At 50.2% G+C, this 21,152-nt stretch overlaps 1 protein-coding gene across 1 annotated transcript in view; it reads left to right on the forward strand.

Moving 5' to 3' along the window:
* ITGB5 (integrin subunit beta 5) overlaps positions 1–21,152 on the forward strand; it is a 126,229-nt gene that overhangs the window by 66,897 nt on the left and 38,180 nt on the right. The window contains exons 6-9 of the mRNA XM_036243683.1: positions 5,581–5,742; positions 7,080–7,175; positions 9,062–9,151; positions 17,463–17,597. Coding sequence (XP_036099576.1) covers positions 5,581–5,742; positions 7,080–7,175; positions 9,062–9,151; positions 17,463–17,597 — 483 coding nt within the window. The remainder of the gene's footprint in view (positions 1–5,580; positions 5,743–7,079; positions 7,176–9,061; positions 9,152–17,462; positions 17,598–21,152) is intronic.

A 21,152-nucleotide genomic window follows, 5' to 3' on the forward strand; every position in this document is an offset into this window, starting at 1 on the left:
TGGTGTGAAAGAAAAGGAGGCCAAACAGTTGAATGACAGAGTCAGCATTCAGAGCCCAGTCTTGTACAAGTAGTACTTGATTATTAAAGACAATTTGGAAAAAAGAAAAAGAGATCGGCCATCATCTTAATACCAACTCCATCACTGTGTATTTTGTTTCAATCTGTCTTACTGTCTTTTTTTAAAGAAAAAAAAAAGATACTTATTTCTTGCATAGTCTGCAATTCCAGTGCTATATTCTGTGTGTGTGTGTGTGTAATCCTTACCCGAGGACATACTTTCATTTATCTTCAGAGAGGGCGGGGAGAGAGAGGGGAGAGAAACATAGATGTGAGAGAGACACATCAATTGGTTGCCTCCCATATGACCTGACCAGGGCCTGGGACTGAACCGCAACCAAGGTACGTGCTCTTGACCGGACTCAAACCTGAGACACTCTGGTTCTTGGGCCGACACTCCAACAGCTGAGCCAAACTGGAAAGGGCTGTATTCTTTGTTTTTCACTTTATATCATACATGTTTATATCGTACACAGTTTCATACTTTTCATGAACATAATTTCTCATGGCCATAGAGGAGTTGTCTCCATTTCCTTATCTGCTCCCAAATAGTAGGATATTCATGCTTTCCCTTTTTGTCACTATTGGTTAAAATGCTGTTGTGCATTTTTCAGAATTCTTGTAGAGTCCCCTGAAGTGGAATCACTGAGTCAAATGACATATACTTCAGTAAGAGCTTTTTGAAGAGTTCTTTGAGGTCTATTGAGGTATAATTTACAGACTAAAATTAGCTCTTTTTAGGCATCAAGTCTTATAGCCACCCCCACAATTAAGATATACAGTTGTCCCTCGTTTATCGCAGTTAATCCGTTCCAGACTCTAGTGGTTGCACCTGGTATTGAAGGATTTCTGGGGTGCTTGAATACATAGACCTACAGTCCATACATACAGTAATTTTAATTTTAATTGTAATACAGGGGTATATAATTGACTCAGACAACTGAGTATGTGCTGTATCATTTTCACTATCTCAATCAAAATTTTTTTTTTTTGCATTTATCTTCAGATAGAGCAGGAAGAAGGGGGGAGAAGAGGGAGAGAAACATCGATGTGAGAGAGACACATCAACTGGTTGCCACACACCCCCAACTGGGGCCAGGGACAAACTGCAACCAAGGTACATGCCCCTAGTGGGAACTGAACTTGGGACTCTCTGGTCCATGGGCCAACACTCTAACCACTGAGCAAAACTGGCCAGGGCTCAATCAACTTTTCTTTTAATCCTCACCCGAGGACATTTTTCCATTTTTTGTTCAGATAGAGTGGGAGGGAGAGAGAGAGAGAAAGAAACATCAATGTGAAAGGGACACATCGAGTGGCTGCCACCCACACAACCCAACCAGGGCCGGAGACAAACTGCAACCGAGTTACATGCCCTTAGCTGGAACCGAACCTGGGTCTCTCTGGGCCACAGGCTGACACTCTAACTGCTGAGCCAAACTGGTCAGGGCTCAAACAACTTTTTAATGAATATATTTGAAAAAACCGCGATAGAGTGAAGCCGTGGAAGTCGAAGCGCGAAGTGGCGAGGGGTGACTGTATATCATTTCCGTCGCCAGTTTCCTAGTGTCCCTCTGTTGTCCATCCTCCTGTTACCCTCAGACTATGGCAACCACTTACCTGTTTTCTGTCCCTACATTTTTGTCTTTTCCTGAATACTATATGAATGGAGTTGGTAAATTGCCTTTTGAGTCAGGCGCTTTTCACTTAACACAATGCTTTCAAGATTCATCCAACTTGTTCTGTATCCGAAGTTTGTTTCTGTCATTGCTGAGCAGCGTCCCAAAAAGTACAGATACACTGCAGTGTGTCTGTCGGTCCACCACTTGACAGACATTTGGGTTGTTTCTGGTGTTTGCTAATTATGAATAGCTACTATAAATACTTGCACAGAGGATTTTAGGTGAGCATAAGTTTTCATTTCTCTTGCATGGGTAAATACCAAACAGTGGGATTGCTAGGTGGATGGTAAGTGTGTATTTGGCTTTATAAGAATTTGCCAAACTGTGTTCCAGTTGCTGAAATGTTCTGTATTCTCACCAGCAATGATGGGAGTTCCACTGTTTCCACATCCTTTCCATCACTGGTATGTCAGGGTTGGTTGGTTTGCCATTGGAATAGCTGTCTAATGGCTCTCTCATTGTAGTTTTAAGGTACATTTTCTTTTTTTAAATTTATGTTTATTGTTGAATGTATTACAGATGTCCTCCCTTTTCCCCCATTGACAACCCCCCCCACATGCCTTCACTATTGACTATTGTCCTGTGTCCATTGGTTATGCATATATGCATATACATTCTTTGGTTAATCTCTTCCTACCCCTCCCCCTTCCATCCGGGCTCTGTCTGACCCAGACAGTGTCATGGAAGGGGGAGCTTGCTGTGATTGTGGACACCCAGCTGTGTGGAAGGTGTGTCTGTGTGGCCTTGTTGGCCATGCTTGGGGAATAGGTCAGCAGCCCAAGAGCCCTGAGCTCCAACACCAGAGCCCGTTCTTGGGCATTTCTGTACCCCGCTTCAACAGCAGCCCCCAGGTCTAGGCTGTGGGCCCAGGAATCAGCTCCCAGCCCCAAATTCAGCTGCCTTACCCCCACCCTGGAGCCTCTGCTGCTCTGGTGCCTCAAATAAACAGATGTCCCCCCTCCCCCAAATAATGTGTATTTTCTTAATGACTAGTGATGTTGGGGATCCTTTCATGTGCTTATCTCCATCCGTATCTCTTTGGTGAAATGTCTGTTCAAGTCTCTATCTCTTCAAATTCAGTTATTTATTTTCTTATTATTGACCTATGAGAGTTGTATATATTTTAGACACAAGTCCTTTATCAGATTTTTAGTTTTTGCAAGTATTTTCTCCTCATCTGTCCCTTGTAATTTCATTTTCTTAATGGTAGCTTTCAAAGAGCAAATGTTTCTCATTTGGATGAAGTCCAATTCATCAATTTTTAAAATTCATTGAACTGTCTTATCTAAGAAATCTTTGCCTGTTACCAAGGTCACAACAGTTTGCTTCAGAAGTTTTATAGTTTCAGGTCTGTGATCTACTTTGAGTTAATTTTTATATTTAGTTAGTGAGAGGTATGGGTTGGGCATTTTTTTGCTTATGCATGTCTAATTGATGCAGTACCTTCTGTTGAGTTGGCCATATCTGTCATTTCTGGTCTGTCCGTCCTGTTCCACTGGTCTGTGTGTCTATCTTTCTGTCAGTACCGCACTGCCTCGATTACTGTAGCTTTCACAATAAGCCTCCGCCTTAGATGAGGCATCCCCCAACTTTGTTGTTCTTTTTCAAAATCGTTTGGCTTTCCATCCAAATTTCAGAATCAGCTTGTCATTTTCTCAAAAAGGTCTTCTGGGCTTCCCATTGGGATTGTGTCAAGTCATAGACCAATCTGGGGAGAATTGGCATCTCAGCAACTTTAACTATTCCAATCCATGAAAATGAGCTCTCTCATTTATTTAGGTTTCTGATTTTCTTAGGGTCCTTAAGACACCTGGTCAAATTAAAAGTTGGTCTTTTACATTCCTGTTAGGGTGCCTATTGCTGTGCCCTTCTGGCTAACAAAGCTACACTTTCCTGCAAAAAACCTTGCTGGTTTATACTCTCTCGACTATGCTTCCTCTCCCATGGACTTTGCCCCTCCCTTCCATACTCCATGTATTATAATTGCTGCTTTATTGATTTAAAAGTTTTAAGCTCTTTATCAAAGTATAATATACATATAGAGAACTTCACATAAGAATACATTTTGATAAGTTTTCACAAGGTGGAACTACCAGGTTAGGAAACAGAAGATTACCAACAACCCAGAACCTCCTTATGACCTCCCTTTACTCCCCCCACACAACCCTGCCACCAGTGGGAACCACCGTCTCAGCTTCTATAAACTAGTTGTGTCATGGCTTGAATTTCATTGCTGCAGGGGATCTTCTAGATTTCTTACTCCAAGTCCCCAAAAGGTACCCAGCCTCCTCATTTTGCCTTTGCTGGTGCTTAGAATGACCACCCAGCCCTAATCCCCCTTCAGCCTCAGGTCTTCCTCCAGCCTCCTTGAAAGGCCTCCTCACCTTCCAGCTCAGGTTCAGTTTCGTCCACCCTGGAAGCCTGTCCCTGCTCCTCCTCCCAGTTCCCACCGACCCTGCACTTGCCTTCATCAGCACATCGCTGACCGTACGTTCTTTACGTAGCAAACCACGGTACGCAACTGGTTTGATGAAGTCCAGTTCATCCGTATTTTTTATCCTATGAATCGTCTCGTCTGAGAAATCTTTGCCTAGACCCAGCGCCTTCACTGGGGCCTGGCACGCAGCAGGAGGTCAGTAATTGTGTGTTGGATGAATGTTGAGAGTCAAGGGAACGGATTCCCCAGAAGGTTTAGTTCTTTACTCACAGAAGGCCTCCTGGCTCTCAGTCCCCCTTTTCCAACCCCTTTTCTCCTGCCTGTTACTCTGACTTTCTGCGATTTTTAAAATATTTTTATTTCCATGCTGCTTTGGAACAAGTGAGAAAGCATCACAGCTCTTGAAGGCTGTTTTACCCATCGTTAGGGTGACACAACAGGGAGGAAGAAGCCCTCCGCCCCTCATCTGCTGTAGGAGCCATGGCCTTTAACTGAGTCGTGAGCCCAGCCTCGGTTTCCGTGTCCAGTGTAATGGGCCGAAGGCTGTCCACAGTGTGTGAACCCTTCGTGCGTTCGCCCTGCCGCCAACGCCCGGATGTCCTTTCAGGGTTGGTGAGACGGCAGCCGTGTCTCAGTGTTTGTTTCTGGGTATCAGGGTCCATTTGCTCCTAACGATAATGAGTGGGAGTGTCTTTGTGTAGCGCTGGGCTGCGTGGTTCAATGTGCAAACGAGTCCTTCCGCCGCGCTGCAGGTGGTGCTCTGTGCCTCGGACGGACGAGTGGGCGCACTCCATGCAGTGAGGCCTAGAGGGGCAAAGAGCTTACCTGATGGAACGAAGTGCCAGAGTGTTCAGCTAACGGTGGGAGTTACACCTGCCCACGTGGATAGCGGGTCACCAAATCCTCTGGACAGATCTGGCTGTTGGTCACTAGGGCTCTCCATTCTGAGCAAGTCAGTCTAACTTGGGGACTGAAGTGTTCACTTACTTGTCTCTCAAGACCAGCCAGCCAGCCCAGGTGTGTTGGGAGAGGTTGGGGTGGGGAAAGGCTGTTCTGGGAGGGAATCATTGATGAGGCTGGAAGGGGAAGCAGCCCTCAGGTGAACTGGAAGGAGCAGGGAGAGAAAGGTGGGCTAGGGAAGGTTCCAGGCACTTGGGCCCATAGGAGCCAAGCCTGGGAAACTTGTCTCCATTCGTTCAGGGTTCCCCAGTCCAGGCCGTGTCTCTTCTGAGCTCTGTGGGGTTCCTCTCCAGTGGTTTTATGAATATCCCCAGGTACACAGGGGAATGCCCCTGCTTCAGACCACGTCCTCTGGAGATGAGCCAGTGCCTTGTCCGAAACCCCCGGCAGGCTTGGCACGTGCCCAGGAAGGCTTGGCACCCACCAGCCCTCTGTCCCTCAGGAGAAGATTGGCTGGCGGAAGGATGCCTTGCACTTGCTGGTCTTCACAACGGACGACGTGCCCCACATCGCCCTCGACGGAAAACTGGGGGGCCTGGTGCAGCCGCACGATGGCCAGTGCCACCTGAACGAAGCCAACGAGTACACTGCGTCCAACCAGATGGTGAGGGCGGGAGCTCCAGGGCTCGCCTGGTGGTGAACCCCTTCTGGCCCTCTGCTCACGGACTTCCCGTCCATCCCGGGGACAGGGTTTCATTAGTCCGTCTTCTGCCGCTGGGCTTCCAGAACTCCTGATCGACTTAGAGCGGTTCTCAGGGGTTTCTGTTGCTGGGTCATCTTTCTGCCACTGTGCACCTAAGTGGGAGGTGGCTGTTCTTTGCAGGGGAGACGAGATGCATCTCAAAGAGGAGAGGCGATCTCACAGGAGGGTGGGGGCCGTGCCCCTGCAGGATCAAGGCTGGGATAGAAGGCACAGAACAAGCCAAGCCGAGGCTTCCTGGCTTCTAGGAGCGAGAGCTCCCTGAGCTCTGTGTCCCTTCAGTGCCACAGGCGGGCCAGGGCGCCCTGCATGGGATGGGAGGCCCAGGGACCTTCCACCCCCCAGGGCACACGGCCATGACCGTGTCGTTTAAAAGAATGTGTGTAAACTTTCAAACATATGTAATGATTACTAGACCAGTGGAATGAATTCCTACATTCCCATCACCCAGACCCAACAATTACCAAGATCTATTCAATTAAAACAGTAAATAAAACCATACCTTCTTCCTTCCCGAATCCACTCTGGTGTCTGGCTGGACAAGTCCATTTTCTCCATTTTCAAGAGGGGGCCAGTCTCAGCCTTCCGTGTTATCCAGGAATCATGGAGTCTGGGGAAGGGACTCATCACTGCAGAACTCGATGACTATAGAACTGATATGGACCCCCGTACCCATCATTAGCCCTTAAAATCCTTCAGGACATTGTTAAAGTGCCTCTCAGCCTCCTCCCGCCCTCCCTGCTTGTTCTCCTTGGCCCACCTTCTAGCACAGAGCTCAGCAGCCTCTCTGCCCATTCTGAGCCATGAGCAGGGCATGTGAGGGGCATTGGCAGGCCCAGTCGTGAGGAAAAGGAAAGTAGCTCAAGGAGGTCGGGAGGAACGGTCTTAAGGAACAGAGGAGAGGTGATAGAGGCCCATGGTAGATGGGAAGGTGCGGTGGCTGTTCTTTACAGGGCCTCCCAACTCTGCCCCTTCCCTGCGGAAAGGGTGGAAACACAGACAGGCGTGGGAAACCTCCATTCATCACTTCTCCTTTCTGGGGTGGGACCAGAGGGTCTGTTCTTGGAGGGGCTCCTCCGCACATTTCTGCAGTGGAAGCTGCCGACAGAGCTTTGTGACGAAGGGGCTGCCAGGAGCAGGTGCTTTCCATGGCACGGGATGGGTTACTGAACTCATGTTGGAGCCTGGTCGAGTCGCAGCCTGTAGAAGCCTTATAGCCTTGACTTTTGCCTTGGCCCTAGGACTACCCATCCCTCGCCTTGCTTGGAGAGAAGTTGGCAGAGAACAACATCAACCTCATCTTTGCAGTGACGAAAAACCATTATATGCTCTACAAGGTACACCTGGCGGGAGTAAGGGAAGCTGGTGTCTGATTCTGGGGGCCATACTGACCCTAAGGTGAATGGGAGACTAGAATGTGGGGTGAGGAGTGTTAACAGCCCTACTCTGTGTCGGGGAGAGCCAGAGGAGGGGTGGATTATAGTCCTGTCTGGTTCTAGTGGAAAATACCAGTGTTAAGCAATTTACCTAGCAGTGTGTCCCTTTACAAGGAATTTAAACATATGGTATCTAATTTAATCCTGAGAAAAACTTGGGAAATCTGAATTCCCCCTTTTCAGACAATGAACTGCAAACAGGCTCTAATGGGGAGGACAGTATAAAATGAAAACGTATGGAAAGCAAACTAAGGCGTCGAAGTAGCCTTCGCCACTCGTCCAGTATTCCAGCGTTTGTCCGCCTTGCCCAGAGGACGGGAGGCCAGCGGTTAGCCTGGGACAGGAATTCCCAAAGAGAACAGGGAATGTCTTGAGTGAACAGAGCGATCTGGGTATGAATCTGTTCTAGGAGACCATTTCTGGGTCATCCCATGGACCCCCGAATGATTCCCCTTGTGAACCTGCTCTTTCCCAGTCACAGGCAAGCGCATGGGAACTAGGGCGCCCTCCGCATTGCCCAGGTGTGCTTGTGAGCTCAGGGTGAAGCCCAGCCCGCCTCTGACATCTCGGAACTGAGAGGTTATGGGAACGTCATCCCCACCCCTAGCACAGCGGCCCTGGGCCCCTCTCCTTTCTGCTCTAAATACCCACAAAAAGCCTTTGTCTAGTTATGCTTTTCCACTGCTCCTGCCTGAGATTATTGCTGATAAAATGCCACTCACATGTTCCTGAGCTCTTTATCTTCTTTTAGTCTGAATGCATTTTAGAAGATGAAAACGAGGGAAGAGAGTTGTTTTTCTTTTTTTTTTTGTTTGGCGGAAGATAGCAGGATAAGACATGTCCATTCACAAAGAGCATTTTTAAAAAAAAATATTTTCTGTATTGAATTTTAGAGACAGAGAAGAAGGAAGAGGGAGAGAGAGAGAAACATTGATGAGAGACAACATGGACTGGCCGCCTCCTGCACGCCCTTCAGTGGGGATCGGGCCCACAACCTGGGCATGTGTCCTGACTGGGAATCAAACCAGCGACCTCTTGGTGCATGGGTCAGAGCTCAGCCACTGAGCCACATTGGCCGGGCGCACACAAAGAGCGTTTTTGAGGACCAGGCAAGCTGGCTGCAGAGTGCTGCCCCGTGCACAGGGGGAGCCACCTTGGCATCAGCCTTTCTTGCTCGGAACCTGGTGCACCTTGCTCAGGGAGGAGTCCAAGGCGGGCTGAGGGCATGGGTGTTTCTAGATGTTTCTGTAACTTTAATAAGTGACACACTCAGGTGTTGGTACAACTGAAAGAGGAAAGGTAATTACTTCAAGGCTGCCTACTTGGTTATAGGACTTCACCCAGAGATACCCAGAGGGCACCGTTCACATCTGCTCCCTATTAGGGAAAGAGACCAAATAGAATGAGGGCATTTTTGAACTGAGCCTGGGAAGACCTATAGACTAGGGGGAGATGGCAGGAAACATGGTAGAAGATGCTGACCTTGGAGGATGGATTTTCAGAGTTGTCTGTTACATGCCGGAGGAGAGGGGTCTCCAAGAAGGTGCAAACACCCTGGGCATTGCACTCTGGGATCAGATCTAGACCTCCAAGGTTGCATGCCTACTGCAATACCTGTTTCCCCAACCAGTCCCTTTCGCCTTTCCCGGGGCATCCTCTGCAGCATGGCATGAGAGAGTGGCAGACTAGTGTGGGGACCACTCACTGCTCTGGAGCAGGGTTCACTCTCTGATGGTATGGAAGGAAGGACACATGGGCTTACTTCTTTTTTCTTTTTTTCTCCCAAGAATTTTACAGCACTGATACCTGGAACAACGGTGGAGATTTTACATGGAGACTCCAAAAACATTATTCAGCTGATTATCAATGCCTACAATGTAAGTCATCAGTTTCTCTCCTGACCCCACCCTTCCCCCACCCTCTCCCACTGAGGCTTCGGGAGCTGACGTGGGCTCGGGTGTGCAGTGCATCATGCTGGGGAGCTGACGTGGACTTGGTTGCACAGTGCATCGTGCTGGGGAGCTGACGTGGACTCGGGTGTGCAGTGCATCGTGCTGGGGAGCTGACGTGGACTTGGTTGCACAGTGCATCGTGCTGGGGAGCTGACGTGGACTTGGTTGCACAGTGCATCGTGCCGGGGAGCTGACGTGGACTTGGTTGCACAGTGCATCGTGCCGGGGAGCTGACGTGGACTTGGTTGCACAGTGCATCGTGCTGGGGAGCTGACGTGGACTTGGTTGCACAGTGCATCGTGCCGGGGAGCTGACGTGGACTTGGTTGCGCAGTGCAGAGTGACGGGGAGCTGACGTGGACTCGGGTGGGCAGTGCATCGTGCCGGGGAGCTGACGGGGACTTGGTTGCGCAGTGCAGAGTGACGGGGAGCTGACGTGGACTCGGGTGGGCAGTGCATCGTGCCGGGGAGCTGACGTGGACTTGGTTGCACAGTGCATCGTGCCGGGGAGCTGACGTGGACTTGGTTGCACAGTGCATCGTGCCGGGGAGCTGACGTGGACTTGGTTGCGCAGTGCAGAGTGACGGGGAGCTGACGTGGACTCGGGTGGGCAGTGCATCGTGCCGGGGAGCTGACGGGGACTTGGGTGGGCAGTGCATCGTGCCGGGGAGCTGACGTGGACTCGGGTGGGCAGTGCATCGTGCCGGGGAGCTGACGGGGACTCGGGTGGGCAGTGCATCGTGTGGCGTGCTTGGCTCTGCTTCCTGTTTCTTGCCTCCTGAGTTTGGTGCCTTCCTCCTTTGTTCAGACTTGGGGTGGAGAAGGCCACCCTGTTGACGCAGCCCTCTGCCCTCACTTCTGCCAACTTGACTCTCATCATAAACTGATCCCTGCGAGCTGTGCTCAGTCAGGCTCAGCCTGTGGCTCCCAACCGTGCTTGGGTTCTAACTGCATGATACCCTGGGTCCCATTGGAGCACCTCGCGTGGGTGGGTCCAGGGGCCCTCCACCCATCAGTTGCCTGGGCAGTCCTGCCACTGTGCTCCCTGAGGAGAGACGGGGGAAACATGCACACTGAGGTCACCTTCAGTGGGCAGGACAGTTGAAATTCCCCAGGCTCACGGAGCTTGGCTTAGAGCCGCAGACCCTCTCCCTGCCGAGCCCCAGCTGGCGGTAGCTCCCAGCGCCCACCTTGCCCTTCTGAGGGCCAGGTAAATCCCAAATAGAATTCACAGTGTATCTTCCTGTTAAAACAAAGTTATATGTAGAGTAAGTATAGTTTAAGTAGCACTATTAGTTCTAAACTTATGTAAAAGAGACCTTTCTGTGGGCTAACCTGGGAACCCAGTTAACCACTGCAACATCATGTGTGTGAGAAACACCCTCTTTCCCAACCATGACTGTGTGCAAGTGAGCTTTGGAACTCAGCCTTTTTCAGTGTTGACTTTTCCAACTGACTGATGAAGCCCTTTTTTGAGTGACCAAGTACAGCTCAGCTAGGCCAGGAGCCACGGGGAAGGCCCCTCGCCACTGCCCGGGAGGAACCCTGGAGCTGGGGTGTGTGGGCAGCCCTCCCGTGGTCTCTGGGAGCTTCGGTGTGAATTTGGGGCCATGAGGATTTGGGGCTGGGTTTTCTTCCCTGCCCCACCTTCTGTTACAGTTAAGCGTCCTCTTCTTTACAAATTCTCCAGTTCCTCCTCACTCCAGACACTCCAGACACCCCATTGAGAGAAACTAAGACTTCCCTTTCCTCTCCTGCCCCACTCCCCACACAAACATCCTCTTTTCTGTTCTCTGACCTCTCATCTTTGCCAGGTTCATTGGCCGCCTTGGAACCCAGAAGTCAGTAAGATAGGGTTTTCAGGTTAGTTTTATACTTAGTGATTTTCCGATGTCCACCGTGAGTGGAGATGTAGCGGACAGAGAGAGGGTGGGAGAAAAGAGCATGGGTGAGGGGCCTGGCCTGCCCAGTGTTGTCCTTTTCCAAGGGCCATGCCTCACCCTGAACCTCCTGGGCACAAGCTCTGGACACTGGACTAAAGAAGTCACAGTGAGCCCGGCTGAGTGGTTCAGTTGGTCGGAGCATCGTCCTGTGCACCAGAAGGTTGTGGGTTCAGTTCCTGGTCAGGGCACATACCTAGGTGGTCCAGGTTCAGTCCCGGTTGGGGGATGAATAGGAGGCAGCTGATCAGTGCTTCTCTCTCTCCCTTTCTGTCTAAAATCAATGAACACGTCCTCAAGTGAAGCTAAAATAAAGTCCGTGCAAGAGCCAGAACCCGACCTGGGTGGTTCTCCCCATCCTTCTGGGGTCCTGAGGTCTGGGTTAGGAGCAGGTGCAGCAGCAGCATGCTCTTACTGGTAGGGTGTCCACAGCTCGCCTCCTGCTGAGCCAGGGCCTGCGAGGGAGAACTGGCCGAGGAGCAGCCACAGCTCAAGTTCTGGGGTGGGCTGAAGGTGTTCTCCTGAGCCGCTGGGGAGGAGCCACCTCCCAGCATTTCCATCCTCAGCTCCTGAGCCCAGGCCCCATGAGTGATGACAGACTTCTGGGCCTCCCCCAAGAGCATTTCCTGGTGAAGGCGCCGGCTCTCTGCTCCTCCTGGCTTTAATAAAGGAGGGCGTAACGACACCCGTTTCCATAGAACTGGCTGGGTGGTGTTCGCCAGAAATGAGAAGAGCATTCTGCTCAGTCAGCATCCTGGGGCTGAGTGGTTTTGCGTGTCCACACTTGTGTGTGGAGCTGCTAAACACCAGGGAGCACGAGGCATTGTGGTTGGTTCTCTGGGTGGGAATCTCAGATGCTTAGGGTGTTTTTTCTTTGAGATACGTTGCGTTGGCTCTGAGCAGGATTCATGCTAAACAGATGTGTTTTCTTTACGGACATCCAGGAACCTGGGGAAACATGCTCTGTCGGTGTGGTGGGCAGAGGTCAGGAAGGGGGTGGGGAGCCCTCTCTGCTGCGGAGGAGTCGGGAGGGATGAGTGGAGGCACGGTCTTTTCCAGGCCGGAGCTGCATCTGGAGCTGGGGGTGAGTCTGGTGAGGACTGTGGGAACCTCACACTGTAACTGGAATCTGAGTAAATTGTTCCTGTAAGAAAATATTTTAGGAATGAGACACACCACTGATGAATGAACATTTGAAACACCTTTTTTCAAATGGGCATTTCTGGAATACTATGACAATGACTAGTCAACTTTAGTGGAAATTTTTAAAACAGCTTTATTGGGAGATAATGAACATATAATAAACTGTACAGATGTAAAGTATACAATTTAAGTTTCTACACATGTATTTACTTGCAAAACTATCACCACCATCAACATATCGAACAGATCTATCACTCCGAGAAGGTAGGACATCTGATAATTGCCTAATTCTACCCTCCCTTCAGTGGAAATTTTAAAGTAATACATTAAATATAGAAATGTGGCCCAGCAGGTGTGGCTCAGTGGTTGAGCATCGATCCATGCACCAAGAGGTCACCAGTTCGATTCCCTGTCAGGGCACATGCCCAGGTTGTGGGCCAAATCCCCAGTGGGGGGCATCGTGGAGGCAGCCAGTTGATGTTCTCTCTCATCCATGTTTCTATCTCTCCTTCTCCCTTCCTTTCTCTCTATAAAAACAATAAAAAAAATTATATATAGAAATGTGAAATGGCAAGGAATTTGGAGCAAAGCCCTTTTGGTGGAAGCCATGTTGGGGGTGTACTGGAGCTCAACACTGATTAGTACCTGTTTCGCTGGTCACTAGTGTTGCTGGCAAATGGGAAGGCCTGGGCTGGACTTTAGTGCTTAGCCCTTCTCCTGGATGTGAGCCCAGCACTGGCCTCTGCTGTGGTGTGTGTAGTGTGTGTGTGGTGTGTGGTGTATGGTGTTCGTGTGAGGTGTGTGGTATTTGTATGTGTGTGTGGGGGGGATGTGGTGGTGTGTGGTATGTGTAGTGTGTGTCGATTTTATGTATGGAGTTTGTGTGGGGTGTTTGTGGTATTTATATGTATGGGGGGTGTGTGTGGTGTATAGTGTGGGGGTGTGTGGGTATGTGTGTGGTGTGTGTGGTTTGTGGTATATGGTATGTAGTATATGGTGTGTGTGTGGTGTGTGGGTGTAGGTGTGTTTGGGGGTATATATGTTGTGTGTGGTATATGGTGGGTATGAGGTATAAGGTGTAGGTGTGGGGGGTACAGAGGTGTAGGTGTGTGGGGGTGTATTGTGTGTGGGTGTATGGTGTGCAGGGGTATAGGTGTAGGGGATGTGGGTGTCAGGGTGTAGGGGTGTGTGGGGTGGGTGTAGGGGTGTTGTATGTGTATGGGGTGTCGGTGTGTGTGGTATATGGTGTGTGTGGTGTTGGGGTGGGTGTGGGTGTGTGTGGGGTGTGAATGGGGTGTAGATGTGTGTGGTATAGGTGGTATATGGTATGTGTAGTGTTGGGGTGGGTGTGGGTATATGTGGTGTGTAGGTGTATGTGGTATATGGTATGTGTGGTGTCAGGGTGGGTGTAGGTGTGTGTGGAGTGTGTATGGGGTGTAGATGTGTGTGGAATAGGTGGTATTGGTGCGTGTGGTGTCGGGGTGGGTGTGTGGGTGTGGGTGTGTGGGTGTATGTGGTGTGTAGGTGTATGTGGTGTATGGTATGTGTAGTGTCAGGGTGGGTGTAGGTGTGTGTGTGGGTGTCTGTGATGTGGGGGGGTATAGGTGTGTGTGGTGTGTGCATGTGGGTGTGTGGGGGGGCTTCGGTCTGCACTAAGGCTCCAGTGGCCCTTTCACCTGCTCCCCCCACAGCCAGGCTGTAAGCACCGCTCTAGCCGGACTCTGCATGTCTCTGTGTCACCTCGCCGTCTCAGCAGTTCGTTGTGACTTTCAAATGAGTCATGCAACACATGACTGAGTTCGGGTGTTGACTTTTACCACCCCCGAGAGCTGCTGGCGAACCCTCTGTGGGGAGATTCTGAAAAGATTTTGGTTGGAACATATGTAACAGATGAAATAGCTGTGGTATTTAGCTCAGCTGAGGAGGGAGCAAAATGGAAAGGGTATGTTTAATTTAATATCTTGCGGAATTGAGTCGGTCATATACAACTTCCATAGTGAGAAATCTTCAGCTCTGGGCTTTGATTTATAAATGTATTCTTGCTGTGCTGAATTCTTCATTGTGAGGGGTCACCACGTCCTCCCAAGGGCGTTTAGTGATGTGGAGCTTTGCTGTCTAGTGGGTGCTGGTGACAGGGTCTCCGCCAGCTCTCAGAGGGGCCCTGGCTGCACACACAACACCGGCAGGGTGTCGCACTGAGAAAGGGGAGGTAGGACGCAGAAGGAAAGAACAGAATGAGCTGGAAATCACTAGCGTTGCATGTGGTGGGTGACATCAGAGGCCATGTATATGTTTCTCCTCACTGAGCACATGTTTCTCTTTTTGTTGTTGCCATAAAGTCTGCTCCCACCCACACCACAGCTGCCTGACTTAAAGCAATTGCAGATGTGACCTAGCCTGACCGAGTATTTAATAGCTTTCAAACGTCTGACATTCTTGACATTGTCTCCTTGTTCTGGGATGAGGGGTAAGGAATCATCTTCGGGGCAAAACTGGTAGGAGTTTGTTGAATTTCAGGAGTCACACACAAGTCGTCGTGTGAAAGAACTGCATTGCCTGTGGCTTTGGTCCGCCGCTGTGTCTTGTTTTCTGTTCCTTTATTCATTCATCCGTTCATTCAGCAAATACATACTAATGGCTGTGGCAGGCATGATGCTCGGCCAGTGAACAGAACACAGTCCTGCCCCCTGGGATCTCACAGTCTATTAGGGAAGACTGACCCTTATAAGCAGAATACAGCCTGACCCTCCATAGTCTTCAAAGTGAGAGCCAGTTTTCAGAGAAGTATTGGGTGTAGTGACGACAGAGAGCACCGCAGGGGGATCCGAAGGCCTGGGCCTGGGCCTGCCTGCTTCCGGCAGCCAGATGGCCTTGGATGAGCCCTTTTCTTTGGCCTTTCTCTTCTGTCAAATGAGGGGTTTGAACTAAAGAATCTCCGTGATTCCTACCCCTCTAACATGTTGAGAGTTTCTGATTTTAGAGAATGTGTAGGGAGCTGGAATAATACATTTCAGATCAGATCACAGACTTTGGGACCTTGTGGCCAGAGTAGACGTAGAATTCCGTTTCCACCCATCGTAGTTACTGACTCCTAGGCTGGGAGTCCCAGGCCCCAGAGCTCTTCCCCTCCAGCACATTCCCCATCAGCGCTCGCGTCCCTGATCCTTAGGCTCGTGGGAGCACTGATGTGCCCTTGCAGCATCCTGTCTGTGAACCACAGGCCTGTGTTTCTTTTTTCTTTTTAATATGTTTTTATTGATTTTTTATTTTTAGAGAAGGGTGGGAAGGAGAGAGGGAGAGAGAGCGAAACATCAATGTGAGAGAGAAATATCGATCAGTTACCTCCCATAGGCACCCCGATCAGGGATCGAACCTGAAACCTGGGTATGTTCCCCGACCAGGAATCGAACTGGCAACCTTTTGGTGCATGGGATGATGCTCAGCCAATGGAGCCACCTGGCCAGGGCTCCAAGGCCCATATTTCTTTCATGTGACTCTTCCCAAGTGACTTTTTCCATAGCTGTTCATCCTTCCATCCACTCAACACCAAAGCCTGTGCTGGGTCCTAGAGAGAAATGTAGTGTGGCCCTTGGAATTCACGACTCAGTGGGGAAAAGATTGATAAGTAGCGAGTCAGCTCAGCAGGAGAGAGCCGTGTGTGGAGTGGTGCTGTCGCGCCCATGGCTGGCTGGGGCTGCGCCTCCAGAGGACTGGATCTAAGACCGAGTATTTTTGGAGTTGTAGAAGCACTTGCACAATTTGTTGCAAAGGAGAGACTTTTTCACTGAGACTATTTTTACCTTCTGTTAATTTGTCAGGAAAACTGCATGTTCAACTTACACAAGTGTAATACTACATGCTCAGCAAAAAAAGAAAGAAAAGCAGCCCCATGAGAACCAGAGGCAATTCTGCCTGTTGCTCTGTCAATGCCTTGTTTCCTGGAGGGCACCTGAGCAGTCAGACCGCCCATCAGGGGATCTGGGGTCCATGTGTTCACGAGTCTCTTGGAGTGCATGTGTCCTGCTATGCAGAGTGTACTAAGTGTACAGAAAAATTTTTGGTGGGGGAAGGTAAGATATTCCCTCTAAATATAAGCCACTTATTTTATTTGGTTTCAGTCTCCAACGTACATCCTCCTTAGAGATTTTCAATGGCAATTTTTTAAACTAACAGACACCAAAAATTTTTCATACTTTTCATAAACTATACCCAAGTATCCAGCACCTAGGTCAAAAACACAACAGAATATTACTAGCACCCAGAAGTCTCCATCATACCCTCCTCCATATCTGTTCCCCAAGGGTAAACATTATTTTTGCTTGTTTTCACATATACTGTATACGAGAACATGTCTGGCGTCTTTCGGATATTGTTATATTTATGAGATTCATCTGTGTTGTGACATGTCATATTTCATTCATTCCCATGACTGTGTGGTATTGCACGAACATACCACAGTTTAAAATAAAACCCGTTCTAGTGTTGATAGGCATTTGGGTAGCTATTATAGACAGTGCTGCTATAAACACTCTTGTACATGTCTTCTGGTTAGGACACATCTCTGTTGCCTGCCATCCTTGGGTGAATGGACAGGTCTAAGGTTGCCTAAGCCTCAGTAGATTCTGCCCAGTGGTTCCGAATGGTTTTCTCAAGGGCTGTACCAATTTACAACTCCACCAGCGGGGTGCAAGGGCCTGCTGAACTGATTTTGAAGGATGACAAGGAGCCAGCCAGGGGAAGAGGAGAGACGATCCAGTGAGCAAAGGAACGTTATTCCAGAGTCTGGAGAGCACGGGGCAGGATCTGAGGAGCTGCATGTCTGAAACTGAGGGTGGGATGAGAGGTGACCGGGGAGGCACACAGGACGGAGCGTCACCCCTTGAAGCAGATAATAACACCACATGGAAGGTGGACCATTATCAACATCTTCAAGCTCCCAGAGGGAGACGTCAGGCCAGGTTTAGCGAGATGGGGATGTGGGTGTGGAGAGAAAGAAGGGGATGAGAAAGGGGCACCGAAACAAGCCCCCTGGCCCTGGCCGTGGCTTGAGGCTCCCGAGTGAGAGAAAGCCACGTGGGTACCAGAGAACCACTGGAGAGCATCTCGGCCGCAGCCCTTACTAAGTGTTTGGCTTCATCTCCTCTCTCGGTTCAGAGCATCCGGTCGAAGGTGGAGCTGTCAGTCTGGGATCAGCCTGAAGACCTTAACCTCTTCTTCACTGCCACCTGCCAGGATGGTGTGTCCTACCCTGACCAGAGGAAGTGTGAGGGCCTGAAGATCGGGGACACGGTGAGTTCTCTCTCCCTCTCGGTTTGTAGAGCATGTGTTAGCAGTGGCCATCATTCTTTGGCTTCTGATAACTTTTGTGACTTATCAGTCTTTTAGGAGTTTGTATGCTGTCTTCCAACTAAACAGCTTGGGAGACTTTCCTAAGCCTGCTCTGTGTTGTATCTTCAAGGTGCCAGATGGACTGGTTAAAAAGCCCCAGTCGCCCTGGCCAGTTTGGCTCAGTGGGTAGAGCGTTGGCCTGTGGACCAGAGAGTCCCGGATTCGATTCCCACTAAGGGCACCTACCTCGGTTGCAATTTCTCTCCAGCCCGGTTGGGGTCTGGATGTGTCTCTCTCACATCGATGTTTCTCTCTCTCTTCCTCCCTCCTGCTCTATCTGAAGATAAATACAAAAATGTAACCCAGAACATGTAAGTGAGTTCTCTAGATCTGTGGATGAGTGGTTGGTGCAGTGTGTCAGGATGATGTGTGAAGAACACCAACAAGGAACCTTTAGTTAGAGAACTAAGTACAATAAAACAGGAAGAACGAGGATGCGCAGCGCACACACAGGACGCCTGGGTTCAGGAAGGTGCTTGACAGTGTCTGGTGCCATCCTTGTGAGCAAGTCCAATGATGTGAGTTGGTAACAGTGCAGTGGAGCAGATCTGTAGCTGAGTAAGCACACTTTCTAAGAATGTTGATGATGTCAACCGGAAGGAAGACTTGATGCGGTCCCAACCATCTCTTGTCTGTTTGTGCTTCCTACTGGCTTGGAGACCTGCCTGTCCATTATGGGAAGATCACAGAGCTGGAGAAAACAGGTGATCTTATAAACAAGAAAGCCAAGAATTTTATTTTTAAATGTTTTTCTGTGTTGATTTTAGAGAGGAAGGGAGAGGGAGAGAGATAGAAACATTGGTGAGAGAGAACATCAGTTGGCCACCTTCTGCATGCCCCCCACTGAGGATCAGGCCCACAACCTGGGCATGTGCCCTGACTGGGAATCAAACCAGTGACCTCTTGGTGCGTGGGTCGATGCTCAACCACTGAGCTACACCGGCTGGGCTTCACTTCCCTTTTTAAACAGACAGGTGACAAGCGAACTATCATGATGAATTGTCAAGAAACCAGGAAGGTCAAAGGAACCAGCGTCTATTGTTAATAACAGCATAAAATCAGAATTCTTTTTAGGTACAAGGAACTGAAACTCATGTATGCCACCTAAGAAAAAAAAAAGGAAAATTATTATAAGAATATTGGGGCCCCTAATGGACCCAAGAGGAAAAAGCATTTTGTTTGGGGAAGCACCGGAAACAAACAAAAGAGGGAGTCAGCTCTGTTTCCCCACCCAGTTCCCTGTGAGGGAGATAATGTTACTCAGGGAGAGAGAAACTGAGGCATGGAGAATGTAATTAAAGGCTCCACAGACAGGAAGTAGCAAAGTGAAAGTTCAAAGCCAGGGCTTCCTGGCTCTGCCACCAACCAGCACCCTACATCACCTTTCCCTGGCCTCTCGGTGCCCATGGTTCTGTTGTCACACCTGCGTCAAAGGCCCGGGTCAGAGCCCAGCACGACAGCGAAGAGCCAGGCCTCCCTCGGAATGCAGTCTAGTCGGGGCCTCTGGGAGCCTTCCGCACCCCCGCAGTTCTGCTGGGGACGGGGTGCTGCACTCACTGCTGCTGGCTGCCGAGATTCGGGGCTGTGATGACCTGCCCAGTGTCACCCAGCTAACAAGTGGTGAACTCTCCACTCCAAGCGAGGTCTCTGCCCTCCGGACTGAGGCATCATGTCACTAGTCACGGCCTCCTTGTCATGGAGGGAATAACCCGTTACCCCCGCGCGGGGATTGGTGATGCGCCCAGTACTGCGTGGGGGCTTTGCTGCTCCCTCATCTGCTTCCTGCGGTGGCCGTGGAAGGTAGACATGCACCATTGTCCCTGTCACGTGACAAAGACGCAGCAGGCTCGGGTGGGGAGGGTCGTCCTCTGAGAGTCTGGGAAGTCCCCTGCTGGTGAGCCCCTCGCACGGGGGTGAAATGTGAAACTGCTGCCACCCAAGTGGCAGGCTTGCCACCCCCGTCCCCGCACCTCACCTCATGCACTTCGGTGGTATCACTGCCACTAATGTGCGGATGGACACTCAAGTGTACACATTTTATTGTTTATTTTTTGCTGGGATACCTTAGGATTAAGGAGACATTGTCTAGAAGACAGAAAACAATTTTTTTTTTATCCTCACCTGAGGACATTTTTCCATTTTTTGTTCAGGTAGAGCAGGAGGGAGAGAGAGGGAGAGAGAGAGAGAGAGAAACATCGACGTGAAAGGGACACATCGAGTGGCTGCCACCCACACGACCAACCAGGGCCGGGGACAAACTGCAACTGAGGTACATGCCCTTAGCGGGAACCAAACCCGGGTCTCTCTGGACCGCAGGCCGACAGTCCAACCGCTGAGCCAAACCGTCCAGGGCCAGAAAACAATTTTAAATGACATTTTTTTTCCCACAAAAGTGGACAATCTCTGATGTGTTTGGATAATTTGTAGAGCACTTGAAATAGTAGAGAAAGAAGAATGCTCCTCCTCCCAACCCCAACGCCCTCGACAGCCAGGAGCCTTCCTGGGGATCGAGGCGCTGTGGCCCTGTTGAAACAGCAGCAGGCCCCAAAACAAGTGTCCGTGCTGGCTTCTGTCTCCTCTCAACATTGTAGTGTGTCTTGCTGTCCAAGGGGCTTGGTCACGTGGCCCAGGCTCCACTGCAAGGGCTGTGGGTTTTTGCTTTCAGTGGATGGAGACAGGCTGTCACAGAACAGCACCACTTGCCCGTCATAGCCGGACACAATGCTGCTTACAGGGCCACGGGAGGCCACGAGAGGCGAGCTCTTGGAGGGCCCAGGAGGCAGTGGGGAGCAGGGCCCAGTGCAAAATGAAAATGTTGGTACCTGTTCAAAAAGTATTAAGAAATTCAAGAAGACAACAGCAGAACATTAATCTAAGCACAGGGCTGTCAGAGAGAGGATGGTGCCCTGAGTCACCGCGCAGGCGTGCGTTCACAGGGATCCTGGAAGGGGAAACTGGGGGGCTTTCCCTCAGTTTGCTGAAGGAGAGGGCATGTCCAGCTGGGCCAGTCCGCTTTGCTTAACCCTGGGCCGGGAAGTCGGACTTTCTGTTCCTCCTCGTAGGCTGAATTGTCTTTCTCCAGAGTTTGGAGTTGGGCTTTGGCAGGCAGGCTTGCTGCTGAGTGAGTGGGCATTCCCCTCTTGGTGTTTGTCCCAAGGAGCTATCTGGCAGAGGAATGAACATGCAAACAAGTTAACCCTGGGGAGGCTGATGGGTGCGGTGATACAAGCTGGGCATGGTGCTACAGGAGCCCCCAGAAGTGAGGGGCCCCACATCGCAGAGGGTACTGTTTTTGCTGAGACTTGGAACATGAGAAAGAATTTTCCAGACAGAAAGGGAAGGTGGGCAGGTCCCACTAGTGGGCATAGCATGTGCAGAGCAGCAGGTGAGTCTTCAAGGGTGTGAGGGAACTTTGTCCTCTGTCATCAAAAAGCAGCTGAGGGGAGTGGGTTGGGG

Source organism: Molossus molossus, unplaced genomic scaffold (genome assembly GCF_014108415.1).
Source record: "Molossus molossus isolate mMolMol1 unplaced genomic scaffold, mMolMol1.p scaffold_m16_p_5, whole genome shotgun sequence".
NCBI lineage: Eukaryota > Metazoa > Chordata > Mammalia > Chiroptera > Molossidae > Molossus > Molossus molossus.